The sequence below is a fragment of the Anabrus simplex genome, chromosome 6 (genome assembly GCF_040414725.1).
Source record: "Anabrus simplex isolate iqAnaSimp1 chromosome 6, ASM4041472v1, whole genome shotgun sequence".
Taxonomy (NCBI): domain Eukaryota; kingdom Metazoa; phylum Arthropoda; class Insecta; order Orthoptera; family Tettigoniidae; genus Anabrus; species Anabrus simplex.
In genome coordinates, this window is record NC_090270.1 from 303877366 (window position 1) to 303896376 (window position 19011).

The 19011-nt window shown below is 36.8% G+C and overlaps 1 protein-coding gene across 2 annotated transcripts in view; it reads left to right on the forward strand.

Moving 5' to 3' along the window:
- Nucleotides 1-10328, forward strand: part of LOC136875767 (uncharacterized) — a 61847-nt gene extending 51519 nt beyond the window's left edge. For both annotated transcript variants that reach the window (XM_067149356.2, XM_067149357.2), the window contains one exon: nt 9937-10328. In XM_067149356.2, the coding sequence (XP_067005457.2) occupies nt 9937-10047 (111 nt within the window). In that variant the 3' untranslated portion in view covers nt 10048-10328. The remainder of the gene's footprint in view (nt 1-9936) is intronic.
- Nucleotides 10329-19011: the final 8683 nt, after the last annotated feature.

Below are 19011 nucleotides of genomic sequence, written 5' to 3' on the forward strand. Positions count from 1 at the left end.
GGCCGACACTCTACCGCTGATCCACAGAGGCACCATAAGCCTGTAATAATGGGTGTAGGACTCGTACGAAAAATGCTTAATAAGAGGGTCACACAAGACAAGAAATTATACAGAAAAACTAAAGTTGATGCATTTGGGACTTAACCTTAAATCACAATTCAGTTGTTGGATAAGTGAAGGGAGTAATGTGGATACACTTTGGGCTAAATTTAAATGAATCATTTGGGAAGGAGAGAAGAGATTTGTACCTTTTAAGAAGGGTAAAATGACCTCAGACCCTGTTTATTGTACAAGGGAAATAAGAAAATTAAAAAGAAAATGTAGAATAGTAAACAGGAAAATCAAAGAGGGTAGGGAGAATAGAGAAACTAGAAAACAGCTAATGAGGGAACTGAATGGAGTGAAAAAGGAAGCAAGGCATACTTCAACAGGGTAATGACCACAAAGGGAAATGGAAAAAGTTGTATTCATATATTAGGAATCAAAAAGGAAAAGGAATCCAAATTCCTACAATGGTGGGAGAAGGGGGTGAACATTATTTAACAGATACTGAGAAAGCAAATCTATTTAGTAGGGAATTCAGAGATTCAGTAGAAGATTGTCAGGAGTTGGAAACTGTAACAGAAGATAGAGAGGGAGAGACACGTAGGGAAACAAGAAGCTTCTCATTCACAAATGAAGATATTTTCAGAGAAATCCAACTGCTTCATTAAGGAAAAGCAACAGGAAGTGATCAAATTACTGGGGAGGTATTAAAGACAATGGGGTGGTACATAGTACCTTATTTAAAATTTCTCTTTGAATATGTCATAAATAATAGTGTAATACCAAAGGAATGGAAGGAATCTATAATAATACCAATTTATAAAGGGAAGGGTGATAAAAAGAAACCAGAGAACTAATGACCAATCAGCCTGACCAGTATAGTTTGTAAAATACTGGAGAGTTTAATAGCAAAGTACATCAGAGGGATATGTAATGTAAAAATTGGTTCGTGAGGAGCCAGTATGGATTTAGAAAGAAATTTTCTTGTGAGGCACAACTGGTGGGATTTCAGCAGGACATATCAGATCAGTTGGATTCAGGAGGCCAGTTAGACTGCATAGCCATAGATCTTTCCAAAGCCTTTGATAGAGTGGAACATGGAATATTATTAAAGAAATTGGAGGGAATAGGATTGGACGTAAGGGTTGTATGCTGGATAAGAACATTTCTAAATTCAAGGGTTCAGAAAGTCAAAGTAGGAAATAATATATCACAGGAAGAGAATGTTTGGAAGGGAATTGCACAGGGTAGTATAATCGGTCCGTTACTTTCTTTAATATACACAAATGATTTAGGGAACAATATAACATCAAAAATAAGATTGTATGCAGATGACATAATTGTTTATAGGGAAATAAATAACATTGAGGATTGTTCAGAATTACAAAGGGACCTTGAGAGTATCCAACAATGGATTGAAGAAAATAATATGAAGGTTAATGGAGGCAAATCAACTGTTACAACATTTACAAACAGGAGCTTTAAAACTGAATTTGAATATACTTTGGGTGAGGTAGTTATCCCAAAAGATGGCAAGTGCAAATATTTAGGTGTGAGATTTGAAAGTAATTTGCACTGGAAAGGTCATGTTGATAACATTGTTGGGAAAGCATACAGACTGTTACATGTCATAATGAGGCTACTTAAAGGTTGCAACAAAGAATTAAAAGAAAAAAGTTACTTAAATATGGTTTGTCCATTATTGGAATATGCAAACAGTGTTAGGGATCCTCACCAAGAATACCTAATAAAAGAAATAGATAGTGTGCAGAGGAAAGCAGCAAGATTTGTAACAGGGGATTTCGGGAGAAAAAGTAGTTTATCAGAAATGTTAAAGGAACTTGGGTGGGAAACTTTAAGTAAGAGAAGGGAGAAATCTAGACTTATAGGATTATATAGAGCCTATACAGCAGAAGAAGCATGGGGAGAAATCCGTGAGAGGCTTCAGTTGGAAAATAATTATATCGACAGAACTGACCACAAATATAAAATTAGAAGGAATTTTAGCAGAAGCAACTGGGGTACATTTTCATTCATTGGGAAGGGCTTGAAGCAGTGGAACAGTTTACCAGGGGTAGTGTTTGATCCTTTTCCAAAATCTGTACAGATATTCAAGAAGAGAATAAACAGCAACAGAGAAAATAAATGAAATGTTAGAGGGCATTCGATCAGTGCAGGATATTTTAAATAAAAAATGTGTGTCAATAAATTAATTCCATCCCCTGGTCTAAGGAGTTTGGACAGCCGAAGTAGGGAACTGCCTGTAGGGGTGAAGTACAGTGAGGACTTCAAGGGCCCTTGGACCGCTACGGTAGCTGTGAAGGCCCTTCAGGAACTCTGAAAAGTGGTGGCAAAAGGGGCTCTGGTTAAGACGCAGCAGGTCGTTATGCTACTTAGGTTCCAAAATGGGTAAAAAATAAATAAGTAAATAAATGCAATGTTAATTTTAATCTTATACTAGTTGTATAGTATTATTTAAAGTAATTCCACATACTATATATGAGTCGACTATGTTTGTGAGTACAGGAGATATTATAAGTAGAATTTTGTAAACAATATAAATTTATAAGGATGAGCTGTGTGTTTAATAGAAAAAATTGATAGCATAAATTGTATAATATTGTATTCTAGGAAAATTTTCTTCTTCTCTTGTTAATTTAAAATTTAGTGCTTGACAATAATGTATTTTAGTGTACCATTTGCCACCGAGGTAGACACCTCATCTGCAAATAAAGAGATTTTGATTTGACTTGATTTTGAATGAATCTACTCTGCCTAAACAAGTTTCCCTTGCAACACATTCCTTGCATTTTCATTTGTTTCATGCACCATCATATTGATGATACCGTCAGGATCTATCGCACGATAGAAATCAACTGCTTGAGATTTAGCACTCAGAGGAAATTTTAAACCGGGACTATGCGTGAATAAAAAGTTTTTCTGCAAACTTGAGAATGTTCCCCAGTAATTGTCACTGCCTGGTAATATGGTTGAATCATCACATGATGCAGCACCGGATTCTTGACTAGTATCCTCACTACACAAACTACTGTTCCAACTCAGAAAAAGTGCCCTCGCATTGCAAATCCGAAATGTCAACATCACTTGATTCAGTACTCAAACCCTTTTCAAGTTTTTCTATCTCTTTATTGGTAATGATGGCTTACTCGACACAGAAACACATATAACATGAATTAAATTCTTGTCACAAAACTGTTAATTACAAGAAACTCATTGAAAGGCACATAAACCAACAGCTCACAACACAAAAGACAGTGTTCCACAGCAAAAAGGAGAAAATGCCATCACCCCTATTGGGGTGATGATGAGCGCTTTCTCTGTTGCATCGCCAACCAAATATCCATGTGTCACCCCAATAGGGGGACACAGAAATAGTAACTTTGAACATAAATTATGTCTTTGATTATCATCTACAAATGAAAATGCACACATCCATAGCCCACTACAACCTGAAATATGTATATCGCATTTCCGCAGTTTACCAGTTTACACGTCAATGTTATCGTGTCAAGCATTGACTGAATTGTGCCCTGGTTGGCTATCTAGATTCTAGATGTTCTAGTACCGGGCGAGTTGGCCGTGCGCGTAGAGGCGCGCGGCTGTGAGCTTGCATCCGGGAGATAGTAGGTTCGAATCCCACTATCGGCAGCCCTGAAGATGGTTTTCCGTGGTTTCCCATTTTCACACCAGGCAAATGCTGGGGCTGTACCTTAATTAAGGCCACGGCCACTTCCTTCCAACTCCTAGGCCTTTCCTATCCCATCGTCGCCTTAAGACCTATCTGTGTCGGTGCAACGTAAAGCCCCTAGCAAAAAAAAAAAAAAAAAAAAAAAAAAAAAGATGTTCTAGTACCTGAACTTATCCTGCATAAAGGTTATGTTGGACCTGAGAATATTGGTTTCGAATGCAAGTATCGATTCTCAAGTTCTGGAATGCATTATTTTCAATCAAATACGCCCAATTCTGCCTGTCACTAATCACAATCAAATTGGAAAGAGAAAAATTATCATTAACACTTCCAAAATTACGGTTATTCGTGACCTTGAGCTCAGCTGGAAAGCGCGCTCGCTGTACAAGTCAGTACGAGTGCGAAATGATACAAAGTTTTTAAATGCAACGTGCGCAAATAAAATGACTGCGGTTTCTGTAATATTTTGACACAAACACGTGAAATTCCCAATCTAATATTAGGACCAAAACAGCAACAGGCAATCCCAAAACCTCCCTCGACTTTATATAGGCCTGTGTAGTGCAACATCTGTTCTGGTCTCGATAATATAATCGTATACCGTATGATAATATTGAAATACTAAATTTGTGTTGCCAAATACAGTAGAGGCAATACGCGACACTGAGCGAGATATCGAGGGACAGCTATTGGAGCTCACTCTAGCGGATAGACCTGAACGGTAGTGATTCTGTCATAAGAGCACGTGTATTTTTGTGTGAAGTTTTTGGTGTTATTTATGCGTTTTCAGTGAGTTGGCATTATTAAATAGTAGCATGTGTCATTTCTTGATATCTCCTCTCACCATGAGGGGAAAGGTATGTGCTGTGTTTGGCTGCAGTAATTACGAAGTAGAGAAAAATGCGCGGTCGTTCTTCAGGTTCCCTCGTGATAAGAACATGTAAGTAATATTGTGTTTGCATATATATTCTTCCAGTGACAGAGATGTTTATAGTACTTCATAATCTTCTGACCTGCTCGACCTATGTTTTAACGGGCTTAAAATATAATACACATATTTTATTCTATAGTGCAGCAGTTAACCTTCAATACCGATGTGTTGTTGTAGGTGTGATCTGTGGGTTTTGAAATGTCACAGAAGCGATTTGGAGAAAGTGTACAAGAAAGAAGGGACGTTACGCTTGTATAAGAATTATAAGATCTGTTCAGATCATTTCCAGGCCAGCGACTTTAAAAATCCTCGACTATACAGCCAAGGGTATGTTACATTTTTACTCTAATTGTACGTAAATATTCCTCAAAGCATCACTATCGACAACATTTTCAAACTTTTCTTTCTTTTATCCCTCTTCTCAGATTAAAGCCGGGATTTTATAGATTTTCTTTCTGTTAGTAGGCTATTAAATGTTAATTCATTGCATCATATGTGTAAGGAATGTGCCGATAGTTTTATTGACAAATGTCTTAATGTGGTGATACAATGTTTCTAAATGAGGAAAAAAGACAAATCCAACCATAAGATTTCAGGCAGGTATGCTAAAGCTAAAAAAGTAATGCATAAATGAAAGGTCAAGCCATTTCACAGCAGTCCATTTCACACCTTGTTTATATGTCTAATTTCAGTCTTTGAATAATAACCTTTTAAATAATTCTTCATTCATTTATCCAGAATTGCTTCAGCAACTTTGAAGTTAATATCTCAATACCACTTTTATTTCTAGATGTAATTTATTTATCCATTTCCGTATATACATTTCCATTGATATTTGAATTTAGCGCAATTTGTTCAGGTCAAGTCACTAGGAGCGCCACCGTCGAATTGTCTCCCATTTTAGCAAGGCGAAATCCGTAAGTGTCGTGTATTGTCTCTACTGTATTTGGTGTTGCTTAAGAAGGAGCAGTTTCAATTCCTTCCTGAAAGCCCAGCGACTATACAGTGCCCTGAGGGAAGTGCCAAAAATCTGTTCGGTGAAACACTCGGGGAAAAAAAAAAATTAACCGTGGACATAATGTAGACATTTTGCAAGTACGAATATTTGAAGAAACTCGTTCCGTCTTCTAGCAGAGCTGCCGAAATGCGCTCTGTTTGCTTCCAATTGTAGACACTCTCTGCTTTATGATTTCCAAGGATTCTCTAAACAGTACGAGCCGAATGCAATGCTAAGATGGTCCCTTATGCAAGTTCACCGCCGATCGCTTTTCCACTACAGTAGGCTACTTCCTCAAATTACCGCAATGATGGGATGTTAACATCATGATCCGTAACTATGCCGTAGTCGTCCTTTCGTGAGATACACTTTCTTGAAAAACGTGTGATCGAGGATTTAGCGTTGATGGGACTGAAATATCTGGATGTTTGATCCGGGAAATCGTTTCTGCGAGGAACGGATAATGCAGGATTTTTACAACGTGATTTAATTAGGATGCTTGCGGGACCACGTCATTTGAACGAATAATACGGGAAAACATAGTTTCCGGGAATGTATAATCTAGGTTCTACTGTAAATACCAACCAAGTCAGTCAAAAAAATAATAAGAAGAAGAATAAATTCATGAGAAAATTAAGTGTCCAGTACATCAATACTTGCTTATTAATAAATTATATAGTTAATGTTGATAATGATGATGATAATAACATGGGGACACAATTCAAATTTTGTTTACCAACTTAAGGTTTTCTGCAGTTCTCAGAAATTTTCTGTACTGAATTACTAGAATAACAGGCAACATGATAACGTGCATCAGGAATTATTTTAGGTTTATATTTAAGAACCTTATCTTGAACACACTTTCACTAGTAACTGAGTGTGTTATGTTCAAGTGAACTGAGAGCAGGAGTCTGCTATGAAGACACAAGTGTTCGCCAGCTTCCCATCAGTGTTCTGTGATCCAATAATAAACCATGTGTTGTGTCTCCCTGATCTACAAGTGAGCCACTCTGCACTGTCTGCTGGCTTGGGTGCCTTGAGCTCGCCGTTGCTGTGATTCAGTTCACTCGCACAGTTGAACGAATCAATACATTCAGTAGCCAACACTAGTACAGGGAGATCACAAGGTGATATTAACATGGCACATTAAATTATTTAACATTCATGAATGTATTTTGTATCGAAGAAACACTTCTAATTAATGAACACTGAATAACTATAAAGTTTGTTGTAAAATAGGTGAAATACCTTTTCTTTTCTTTTTTCTTCTGACAATTGGCTTTATGTCGCACCGACACAGATAGGTCTTATGGCAACAATGGGATAGGAAAGGCCTAAGAGTGGGAAGAATTGGCCATGCCCTTAATTAAGGTACAGCCCCAGCATTTGCCTGGTGTGAAAATGGGAAACCACGGAAAACAGTCTTTTGGGCTGCCAACAGTGGGGTTCAAAACCACTATATCTCCTGGATGCAAGCTCACAACTGCGCTCCCCTAACCGCACGGTCAACTCGTCCAGTAGGGTGGAATACCAGAATTGTGCAGAGATACAATATTTTACGCTATCAGGACACCCCAAAAACAAAACAAGAAAATATTAAAAGGGTATCAAGTTAAGTGAATATAAACTAGCAGAATAAATGTAGTAGATCAGGGAGGGCGAGAGCATAGTTCAAGAAAACTACTTAGACAGTGGCTTGTTTTCAAAATATTGAGAAAAGGTACCTGAAGTACACAGCAAGGGGAATGATACAATCTTCATCTTTCAAACAAAGACTAAATCACAAAACCTGAAGGGCAAAAATATTAGAATGTACAAATTAACAAATCATATAAATAGAATTACTGATGGACGGTTGTAGTCAAAGTTCATATGCCAAAACCGCACAGAAATATATGCAAATTAATCAGCATAAATTGTTTAGTCCCCAAGGGCAGGTGTCATTTACATGCCGCATACTGCAGCGCAAGCCTTAGCCAAAATTAATTATTTTCTCCATGTTGGTTAATCCTGTCCTATTGACCTATATTCAAATTTATATAGAACACTTTCCCGCCTTGTCAGTACTTTACATATTTTACTATACTTAATTACCGTACATGTTTCGAGAGCTAACTACTCTCTTCTTCAGCGGTGCCAAAACATCAATAATCTTTGGACTTCATACATTGTTACAAATATACTTATCAACAGAACAATTATATATAAATCTTGAAATTGTTAAAATATTTCTTTGTGTTTCAACTTTTACTTACTTACTATGTCATTTATTACAGACTTTAAAATAGAAATTTTCAAATCATAAATTAATAAAATCTATTAAATTAGTCACTGTATGCTAAAATTTTAAATCTGCTCTGCTCTTGGAACTTACGTTCTTATTTACATCTAAAAAAGAAATAAAATGTTTCTTTGTGTCTAAATTTATATTTTCTGTACGTTGTCATTTAATAAAACACTTGAAATAGAATCATTTTCAATTTGTAAATAAATAAATAACACCTATTAAGTTAGTCACCATGTTGAACATAAAATATTTTCTGCTCTCTTCTTGAAAATTTCTCCTTTCTTTAAGTCTGCTATATTTCTGAGACCCCGACACTATTAGATTTGCGAGGGCTAGGGAGTCTTTCATTTTCATGCCCTTCGTGGCCCTTGTCTTCCTTTGGCCGATACCTTCATTTTTCGAAGTGTCGGATCCCTTCTATTTTTCCCTCCGATTAGTGTTATATAGAGGATGGTTGCCTAGTTGTACTTCCTCTTAAAACAATAATCACCACCTCACCACCTCTCATATAAATCGGAATTTCCTCCTCTTAATCCCGTCCGTCCATGCTAGCCATTTTAACCGTCCAATTCTTCAGTTTGAACTAAATTTATCCACAAATTCAAATGACATAACACTGGTCTGAACCAAACAATATGTCCTCCCTTGTTGTCAATGACCTTACGGGCGAGCTGCTACTATGCTGCCGGTTACGTAATGACCTTGCTAGCCCTTTTAACTGTCACGTTCATCAGTTTCAACTGGTTACCAAATTTATCCACGAACAAAATATTATTACACTAGTCTGAATCAAACAAACATGTTCTTGCTCTTTGCTTGCTGTCAATGACCTTACGAGGCGTGCTGCTACTTGTCGCTATGCTGAGAACATGTTTGTTTGATTCAGACTAGTGTAATAATATTTCATTTGTGGGTAAATTTGGTAACCAGTTGAAACTGAAGAATTTGACGGTTAAAAGTGCTAGCAAGGTCATTACGTAATCGGCAGCATAGTAGCAGCTAGTCCCGTAATATAATATAATTTTATAATGTCCAATAATGGACCATTTGTATTGGTATTATAAATTTACTCATTCGGAAAAAATATTTCAGATTCCCTATGGAAATCAACATCTGTAATGAAAATTTATAATGTCCAATAACGGACCATTTGTATTGGTATTGTAAATTTACTCATTCGGAACAAAAATTCAGATTCCCTATGGGAATCAACATCTGTAATGAAAATTTATAATGTCCAATAATGGACCATTTGTAATGGTATTATAAATTTACTCATTCGGAACAAAAATTCAGATTCCCTATGGGAATCAACATCTGTATCATAAGTGGTATGTGCCGAGCTGTCAGCGGAGAGATGGCGTGGAATGACATTAGTAGACGAATAAGTTTGAGTGACGTCTTTAAAAGTCGGAAAGATCACAATATGAAGATAAAGTTGGAATTCAAGAGTACAAATTGGGGCAAATATTCATTTATAGGAAGGGGAATTAGGGATTGGAATAACTTACCAAGGCAGATGTTCAATAAATTTCCAAATTTCTTTGAAATCATTTAAGAAAACGCTAGGAAAATAACAGATAGGGAATCTGCCACCTGGGCGACTGCCCTAAATGCAGATCAGTATTGATTGATTGATTGATTGATTGATTGATTGATTGATTGATTGATTGATTGATTGATTGATTGATTGATTGATTGAAAATATACCAGTCGCTGAACATAGAAGAACACATTGAGCCTAATTTTCCCTTTCACATAGAGAAGGCAGAGAATTTGGCTACATAACAACTCAGAGCCAACTAAAGTTGGGTTACTTTTTGGCTCTACTGATGTAACTCAAAGCAGTGCTCTAATAATATTTCCTGGTCCTTCAGATACCAGTTAAACGAATGTTAGTTTATCTCTGTTAAGTATGTAATGGAAACAGTTTTATTCTGATGCTACTGTATTGTTACTATGTGCAGGTGACAATTAAAGGTGAATCCTTCGTACCTGACTCACCTTCAAACAAGAAGAAGTTGGCCAAGAATGCTGCAGCTGAGTGTGCTCTGAAAAGCCTTGGTATATTTAATTGAGTTGTTATATTTTCAAGACTCCATTGTTAATTTACATTATTATTGAGTGATGTTTTGTTGCAAATGTTGCTTTTAGAATATGCAAAGTTCAAGTTGAGAGATTTTAATTTTTCCTAGCTGGATTGTTTCTTTGTTACGTGAATAAGTTGTGGATTATGTTACTTTTTCAACATATTACCATCTGTTTGTGATAAATATATTTAAACTGTGCCAATATATTGTATTTTTGTAACACAACTGCCTATTTTTAAAATGAAATATAGTGTTCCTCATAGCTGTTATCTTTATCAAGATTGAGTTTCATCAGTTTCCCTTACTAACCTACCTCATATGGTGAAAGAAACTATCTTTTGCATAGCATTGCTGTGATGTTGAGAGCTAGGTGTCAAGTTCAGTTTGCAAAAATGTGTTCTAAGGGCCAAGCAGAGTGGTTCAGATGGTAGAGCCCAATTTCATGCAGGACAAAATTTGAGCACCTCAGCATCTCCAAGAACTGTGAAAGAAGTAAGTGGGATGTGAAACCAGCAACTTTATTTATTGTGTTCTAAGGGGTTGTGAAGTGATTGTAGTAGATTCTGCCTCTTTACTTGAATATTAGCAGAATAGAACATTTACATATCACGGGGAAAGATGTCATCTCCTTTAATCCAAATCAAAGAAGGTTTACCAGACTTCCTGGAGCATACATTAATACTTAAATTATTAGTTCAGTTTTCGAGAAAATAAAACAAGAATGTGGTAACGCAGCAATATTATCTATAAATATAAAACTTGCAAGCTACCCTTTCCTACAGTTTTAACTCTTTGCCGTCCCTAACGCTCCAGAGCGCTCAAGTATTATCACCCGCCTGCCATGCTGAACGCTCCAAAGCGCTCGTCACACTCGCGTTCATTAGATGTGTGTTGAGAGAAATATTGAAGGGTCTTGTGAAACCACACTGTATTCTCTTGACTGAGCAAGCTGTCAGGACCTTCTTGACAGCATTTCCTGTATGCATTTCCCAAGCAGGCCTACTTTATAAACATCATCTTTCAGTTAGAGATTATTCTTGTTCAAGTTCACACCATGTCGTCTAATCACAGAGTTGTGTCGAAAGGTATGAAAGAATGCGAAATTGAAGATATGTTAGAAGTTAGTGAAGATAGTGAACTTTCTATTTGCGGTTCAGAATTGTATTCTGATGAATGTAGTAGTGATAATGGTTCTGAGAATCATGAGCGTGAACAAATATTATGTGAAGATCAAGGGACAGGGCTACAAAGAAATGTAGTGTTATCTGGAGTCACAATATTCATTTTGATGAATTGAAAATATAGGAAAACAATGCTGATCCAAATCACGATTTACCTTCCGGGAGTTCTGAAAAAGATATTTTTTAATTATTTGTAGGATCGGAATTTTATGAGCTAGTAGTGGAGCAGACGAATATTCATGCCGAATATTTACAAAGAAAACTGGCACTGTTGATACTACCTGGCAAGACACTAACGCTTATGAAATAAGGGCATATGTAGGAGTTCTAATTTATATGGGATTGGTTGTTTTACCTGAAAGAGATGATTGCTTCCTAGGAGACTTTTGCGTGTGCCCGTTAGTAAGGCAGGCAATGACACTGAAACGGTTTAGGAAACTTGGGCAATATTTACATCTAAGTAGCCATGTAAACAGGCCAACACCACAAGGTGATCATTAAAATATTCTGTACAAAGCAAGACCAGCTCTGCAACTTACTGAAAAATTTGGAATTTTGTACGCACCTGGCCGGAAACTTGCAGTAGATAAAGCTATGATAGGTTTCAAGGGAAGATTTATCTTGAAACAGTACCTCCCAGGGAAACCCACCAAATAGGGTTTCAAAGCATGGGGTATTACTGACAGTGGAAATGGCTACCTTCTGAAATGGGAGATTTACAAGGGGAAGAAAGAAACATGGGACCGGAATTTATTATTAGGAGAGCAGGTGGTTTTACACCTGACAGAGTCATACTGAGCAAAGTGGCATCACATTTACTTTGATAACTTTTTCAGTTCTGCAAAACTGATGAAATTATTGCTAAACCATAACTCGTATAGTTGTGTGACAACGAGGGTAAATAGAAAGGGTTGGCCTGATCAGTTTAGGAAACCTGCACAGTTGAAACTCAAGCGGGGAGAGTGTAGGAAAATGCAAAATGAGGGTGTAACAACAACAGTCTGGCAAGATAAACATACTGATCTTATGCTGTCAAAAATTCAGTTTCTGTGAATGATGGTACAGTGAAACAAAAAACCAGTAAAGGCAATGAAGAAATAGATATTGCATGTCCTCGTGCTGTCATAAATTACACAAAACATATGGGTGGCGTGGACATTAGTGATCAGAAAAGAGAATACTATGGAGTTGGGCGATTGTCTAAAAAATGGTGAAAATTTTGTTTTCATTTTGTGATCAATGGATGCGTTTAGAACAGTTTCATTTTTTATGATATGAGTAACCGAACAACTCTCACAACTCATGGAAACAGACAGCTGAACTTCTGGCGCAACTTGGTGCAACAGCTGATTGGGAATTTCACATCCCACAAACGTACGGGCAGGAAAAGAAGTTTACCCATCAGCTGTCCAACCCCTAAATTATTTCATTCTCTTGTGAAGATACCTGGTCGTGTCAAAGTGTGTGCTTTGTGTTTACAAATGAAAAAAGGGCAGCTTCTGGGAGAGGCAAACAAACAACATTCAAATGTAAGCAGTGCAATCTACCACTGTGCAGGACGAGGTGCTTTTTGGAATACCATCAGGAGCGAAATGTGGATATTCAGAATTAGGGTGAGTACACATTTATATGCATTAATCATCTAGGAACAAAATACAAAAGAAATTACATTTATATCTTTATTTGTTTGACTTCTATTTATTTTCTTTTAAAGGGTGGTATGTATCCTGCTGTGCCTGTTGGGATTTAAGGGACTCTGTCAGAAAACACGGTAATTACGGCCGGGCATCTGCCTTTAAATGGGGAGCGGTAAAGGGTTAAATTGAAAGTTATTTTTCAAAGTCTTGCATTTTGGAGAGCCAACTGTCGACTGAGCCTATAAAATACACCCTCAGTTCATACATCAAACGGTCTTGGAGAAGTGATTATTAATTTTCTTATCCAACACACATTTGAACCCCATACAGAAGAACTGGAATGTTTTTATACCCTATCTTATTTAACATCTAGGATGTAAAAGTGATCAACCTGTGAACCTGTAATGGAGAGATGAATGTTTTTTTAGGCGGTGAATGTTTAAAAAAATATTTCTTAACCCCTAGGACATAGAAATTTTAAGATCATGCCTGAAACTGTTTCAGAATAATGGATAAGAAATATTTTTGAAGTGTATGATATTTTACATTTGGGACATGAACGAAGAACCTTCTCGTAAAATTACAAATTTGTACACCAAGCAGTTTTGGAGGGATGAATAATTTTGTTTGTGGAGATAACCCCATTCAACACCTTAGGAGTGGAATGTTTAAAAATATTTCCTACTTCACAACTAGGATTTAAAATATATATGGCTATTTGGAATTTTGTATTTGTAAGTTAAATGGTTTGGGAGAAAGGAATGAATATATCTGTCGGGTCTTAACCCCCATTTAGCTCTATGAGGGGTTAAATTTGTTTCAAACTTTCATTATTTAACACCTAGGATACGATTTGAAATTTTAACTTCGTAATTCAAACGATTTCATAGCAGTGAATATTTTTGTCATCATTCCTCATCCCCCAGTCAAAACTCCTTAGGGGTGTATTGTTTGAAGACCACTTCTTATTTAAAATATAAGACATAGAATTTAGTGTATATAACGGGCAGCACTGATCTCTGATCAAAACTGAGATGAAACCTCTTTATTATTTAGGCCTGTTATATGTATTAAACTTGTGAAAAGTGATTAGTAATTTGAGAGGTTTAAATATTAGACATTCAATGTCTGCAAGAATTTGTAGGTACCATTAATGGTATACAGTCCCAAACTATGTTCCTCCAGTTGTGTATCAAGTTGAAGATTATTTCAGTTAAACCCCTGAGTTTTACACACACACAAAAAATTTTGGCAATAAAGAAAAGGTGTCGGAAATTTGGTCGAGTACCTTGGCTGTTGTGGAGAGTTAGGTTTACAACTTCAACTTCTACATGATCCCAATCCTTATACATGAAATATTTTGAATTATATCATATTTGACATCTACAACATCCTAAGTTCTTATAAAATTTCAGATTCATACATCAAATGGTTTAGAGGGATGAATAATTTTGTCATAAGTCGTGTTTTAAGACCTTTTCTTATTTAACATCTAAATCATATGGGAGCAACCATCATGTGAAATTTTAACCTCAAACAGTTTCAGAGATACGAATATTTATTTGTTCAGGCAGTTCCCTCCCGGTCAAAACACTTTAGGGGTGTATTATTTTAAGACCACTTTTTGTTTAAGCTGTATAAGATCAACCGCCATGTGAAAATTCAAACTCGTATGCCAAATGGTTTGAGAGAAATGAATATTTATGTTGTCAAGACCTCACCCCCTCCCCTTGTTTTACAGTACAGTAATACCACTTCTTTTTCAAAATATAAGACATATAGGACAACTTAGCATGTGAAATTTCAAGCCCATATGTCAAACGGTTGGAAATAAATGAATTTTTATGTCAGCCCCCCATCCCCCAGCAGTCAAAACCTCTTAGGTGTGCATTATTTTAAAACCACATTTTATTTAAAACCTAAAGTATACAGGGGGAACCATAATGTTAAATTTGAACCTTGTATATCAAATGGTTTCAGAGGAAGGAATATATTTGTGTTCGGGTATTGTCATCATCATCATCATTTCCCCTTATCCAGCTCCTGCTGGGTCGGGGTATTTATGGTACTTCTCCATCTTCCTCTTTCCTTCCACTATCTCGTCTATTCTCCTCCATCCTCTTTACATGTCCAAACCACCTTAGTTTATTCTTTTCAACTCTCTCATGTCGCTTTCCTATCCAACTTCCTTCCTAACATCTTCATTTCTCACTCTGTCTTTCCTTGTCTTTCCCATCATACTTCTTAGGAATTTCATCTCACTGGCTTGAATTCTACTCTGTTGTCTGCTAGTCAAAGTCCAAGTCTCAGCTGCATAAGTCAGTAAGGGTACATAGTACATTTTGTACATTATCTCTTTACGTTTCCTTGGTACTTCTTTGCTCCAAACAAGTTTTCTTACACTTTGGTTGAATGCATTACCCTGCTGTTTCCTCTTGCTAATCTCCATGTCCACCCTAGCATTATGCATTAATTCACTTCCTAGGTATTTAAAGCTGTCCACAATTTCCAGACTCTGACTTCCAATTTTCACAGTGCCCTTTCCTTGCCTTTCCCCTCTCGACATCACCATAGTCTTGCTTTTCTCTGTACTGATTTTCATGCTATACTTCTCAGTTTTTTCATTCAGTACATCTAGTTGTTATTGCTCTTCTTTCCCCAGGTCACAACATCATCTGCAAATAGCAGTCAGTATCTTCATTTCTTTATCTCTATAGGCTCCCTTTGTTTCCTTTACAATTTTATCCATGACCATAATAAACAAAAGAGGTGAGGGCACAGTCCCCTGTCTTAGTCCAGTCTTATTCCTAAACTATTCCGTCTTTCCAACTGGGGTCAGTACTCTGCTAACACAGTTGTTGTACATTGCTTGCACCATTTTTAACATTTCTTTTCAGTTTCTTTTTAACCATGGTTTCCTAAACCTTCCCTCTGGGGACACTATCATATCCCTTTTCTATATCTATGAAAGTCATGACCAGATCCTTTCTATATTCCCAATTCTTTTCCATCAGCTGTCCCATGCTAAAGATTGGGTCCACTGTAGATCTTCCACTCCTGAAGCCATATTGTTCCTCTTGTAACTCTCCTTCAATCTTTCTTCTCATTCATTCTTTCTAATATCCTTTCCAGTACCATATTTTAACTACCTGCGATATAAGTGTGATTCCTCTGTAGTTACCACAATTTTTTTTGTCCCCTTTCTTAAACACTGGTATTATTATCCCTTTTTTTTCCAGTCTTCTGGTACACATTTGTGTTTCTACATACATGTTAGTAGTCGGTACAACCATTGCATACCAACAGGTCTAGCAGCCTTTATCATTTCCACACTCATTTCATCCATCCCTGTTGCTTTTCCCATCTTCATCTTTTGTACCGCTATCTCCCCTGTACAGTTTGTGATGTTTGGAACATCACTGCATGTTTTCAATTATTGAACTATATAATTAATCGATAAGATATATATATATTTAATCACTGATAGGTCAATTTTAAATTTATATATATATATGGTTTTATCATCCATTTCAATCATCATTTCATTTCTTTGCATCGCGGCTATAACGTATTCTGAACGAACAAATAATTGGGTAAAGTATTTCAACATCATTCATATTAATAACTTGCAGTAAATTTTCCAATAGCCGTTGTGAGGTGACCAGAGTCAGCAGGCTAATTTCAGCCCATTTCCAGGAAAAGTACGTCATCAAGCTTACGAGAGATATTACCCTCTCCACCTCATGAAGAGACAGTTGATACATTATAAACGCCCACTTTTTGAACTTCGCTACCTGACGCTTTATTTCAGCGGGAAAGTTCAGCCTATGTAAATGAACATAATGAAGCAACGTGATGGATTCACAGCAATACATAGGAGAAGGGATGAGACCTCGAATCTTACTGGACCATGTGATATGGCTGATGGAAGGAGACTTTTGAACCTATATATGTCGTAGACAAGAGCTGGAGAGGACATTCTTATTCTTACTCGTAAGCAGATTGTCACTCGTATTCGGACATTCTTATGCTGACTCTTGGAAGACACTCTTACTACGATTCTACATCTGCACATCGGAGAAGATTTTAACTTAGTTCACTTCGCATCTGAGTATATACTACTCAAAAGTTACTCTCATTGGGAATTGTTATCTCAATGACGAGAGGTAGTCAACGGGAGACCGGTTTTGACTAGTATAGGGGAGGAGAGCTTTTATTATGAGTTTAGCTATGCTACTGTTCTGTAATATGGAAGAATACAAGTGTATTCTCTCCATGAACATAACCCATGGTGGTTTTGCACTTAAAATTACGACTTATTACGACTTTATGTAAGGAGTAAAGTGTCAAAGGCAGGAAAAGCATAAGTAGGACTGGAATCCAACAACAGATGAGGCAGCCGGTACGAGAGATCCACCCATCATCAGCTTCTATACAACAGAGTCTACATATGGTGAGCTTATGGCATAAGTTACTGCAAGTCTTCACGCAACAGTTCATTTTCTTAGAGTTAATTTCATTCAATTTTTCTTTTGCTTCCGTAAGTTCAGATTTCGTTAATACGCCGTTATGTCACGTTTTTCATCCTAATAAATAGCTGTTTTAATTTGTATGTTCTGAAATTATTATTAATGATCCTTAAATTCCAAGTTAGTGTACTTAATAATTTGTGTCCCATCACCCTACCCCTGGGAGGTTTTTGAGTCTCATTACGTATTATTATTATTATTATTATTATTATTATTATTATTATTATTAATTATCAACTTTCGTTTTCAAGCCATAAGCTTGAAGGCTGGCCACCCATGGGATATTGTTTATGGAGAAACAATGAGATATCATTTATTTATTTTAATATTAAAGTGACCCGCCACGTTATAATTTTGTCAAACATCTGTGGGCCAAGTGGGTACGTCACAAGTTGTTCACATTCAATAGCTTATCAAAATACTCCTTCCATCTTCTCTTTGGTGTTAAAAATTCCCCATCTTCCTTTTTCACTAGCTTTGTGATAACTCTTTCTGTCCTCTTACTTCTTAAAGTCCATACACTGCCACCTACATCCACTTCCACTTTTTGTGCAAATTCTTCCAAACTCTTCTTTTCTTCTCCTACCACCTTGTTACATCTCCGTTTGCTGTTGAGATACTTCCTTTTGCTTTCTTCTGTTTGATCTCTATTCCATTCTCGCCAGGCTGTCTTCTTTTCTTTCACCACTTTCCTCACTTCCTCATTCCACCACGGTGTCTCCTTTTCTTTCACTCTTGTGGATGTCCTGCCACAAGCACTCTCTGCTGCACTAAGAAATGCCTTTTTAAAATTGGCCCACTCCTACATTTTCCACTTCAGTAATTGGGATTTGTTGCTTCAATCTCTCCTGAAAATGTTCCTGTACAATTTTGTCTTTCAATTTCCATACTTTTATTTTGCTTTCTCTTATCTCTTTTAGTTTTCCATTTTTCCCAACCATAATTTTGCCACCACAACTCTATGGTCCCCATCAAACGCTTCTCGTAAAGCGGTCACATCCATCAACTTCCTGCGATTTGTCCTTTCCACCAAAAAATAGTCAATTACTGATTTTGTTCTTCTGTTACCCCACCCATATCTCGTAATTTTCCTGCTGTTTTCCTTTCACAGAAGTCCACTAGTTCCTCTCCTTCACGATTCTTTTTCCCATATCCATAAGGTCCAATGACTTCTTTGTTTCCTTGTCTCTCATTTCCAACCTGTGCATTCAGATCTCCCATAATAACCACTTCCACACCTGAAATTTCTCTTTCTACTTTCTCCAAGAATCCTTCAATATCTTCTTCCCTGTTTCCCGTCTGTGCAGCATACACTTGTTTGAAGTCCATCACTTCAGTCTTAATCTTTAGTCTAATCTTCATTATTCTGTCACCCACACATTCTACCACTTCAACATACTCCTCTAATTGCTTCGAAATGATTAGTCCCACTCAGTTTATTGTCTCTTGGCCACCACTCCAGTATAATGTGTATCTTTTCCTCAAGTTCTTTATTCCATTACCTTTCTATTTCACTTCTACTTTCTCCTTCTCCATGAAATCTACTACTTCCTCTGCCTTCCCTGTCAGGGTCATAACATTTACTATTTCTATCTTAATGTTGGA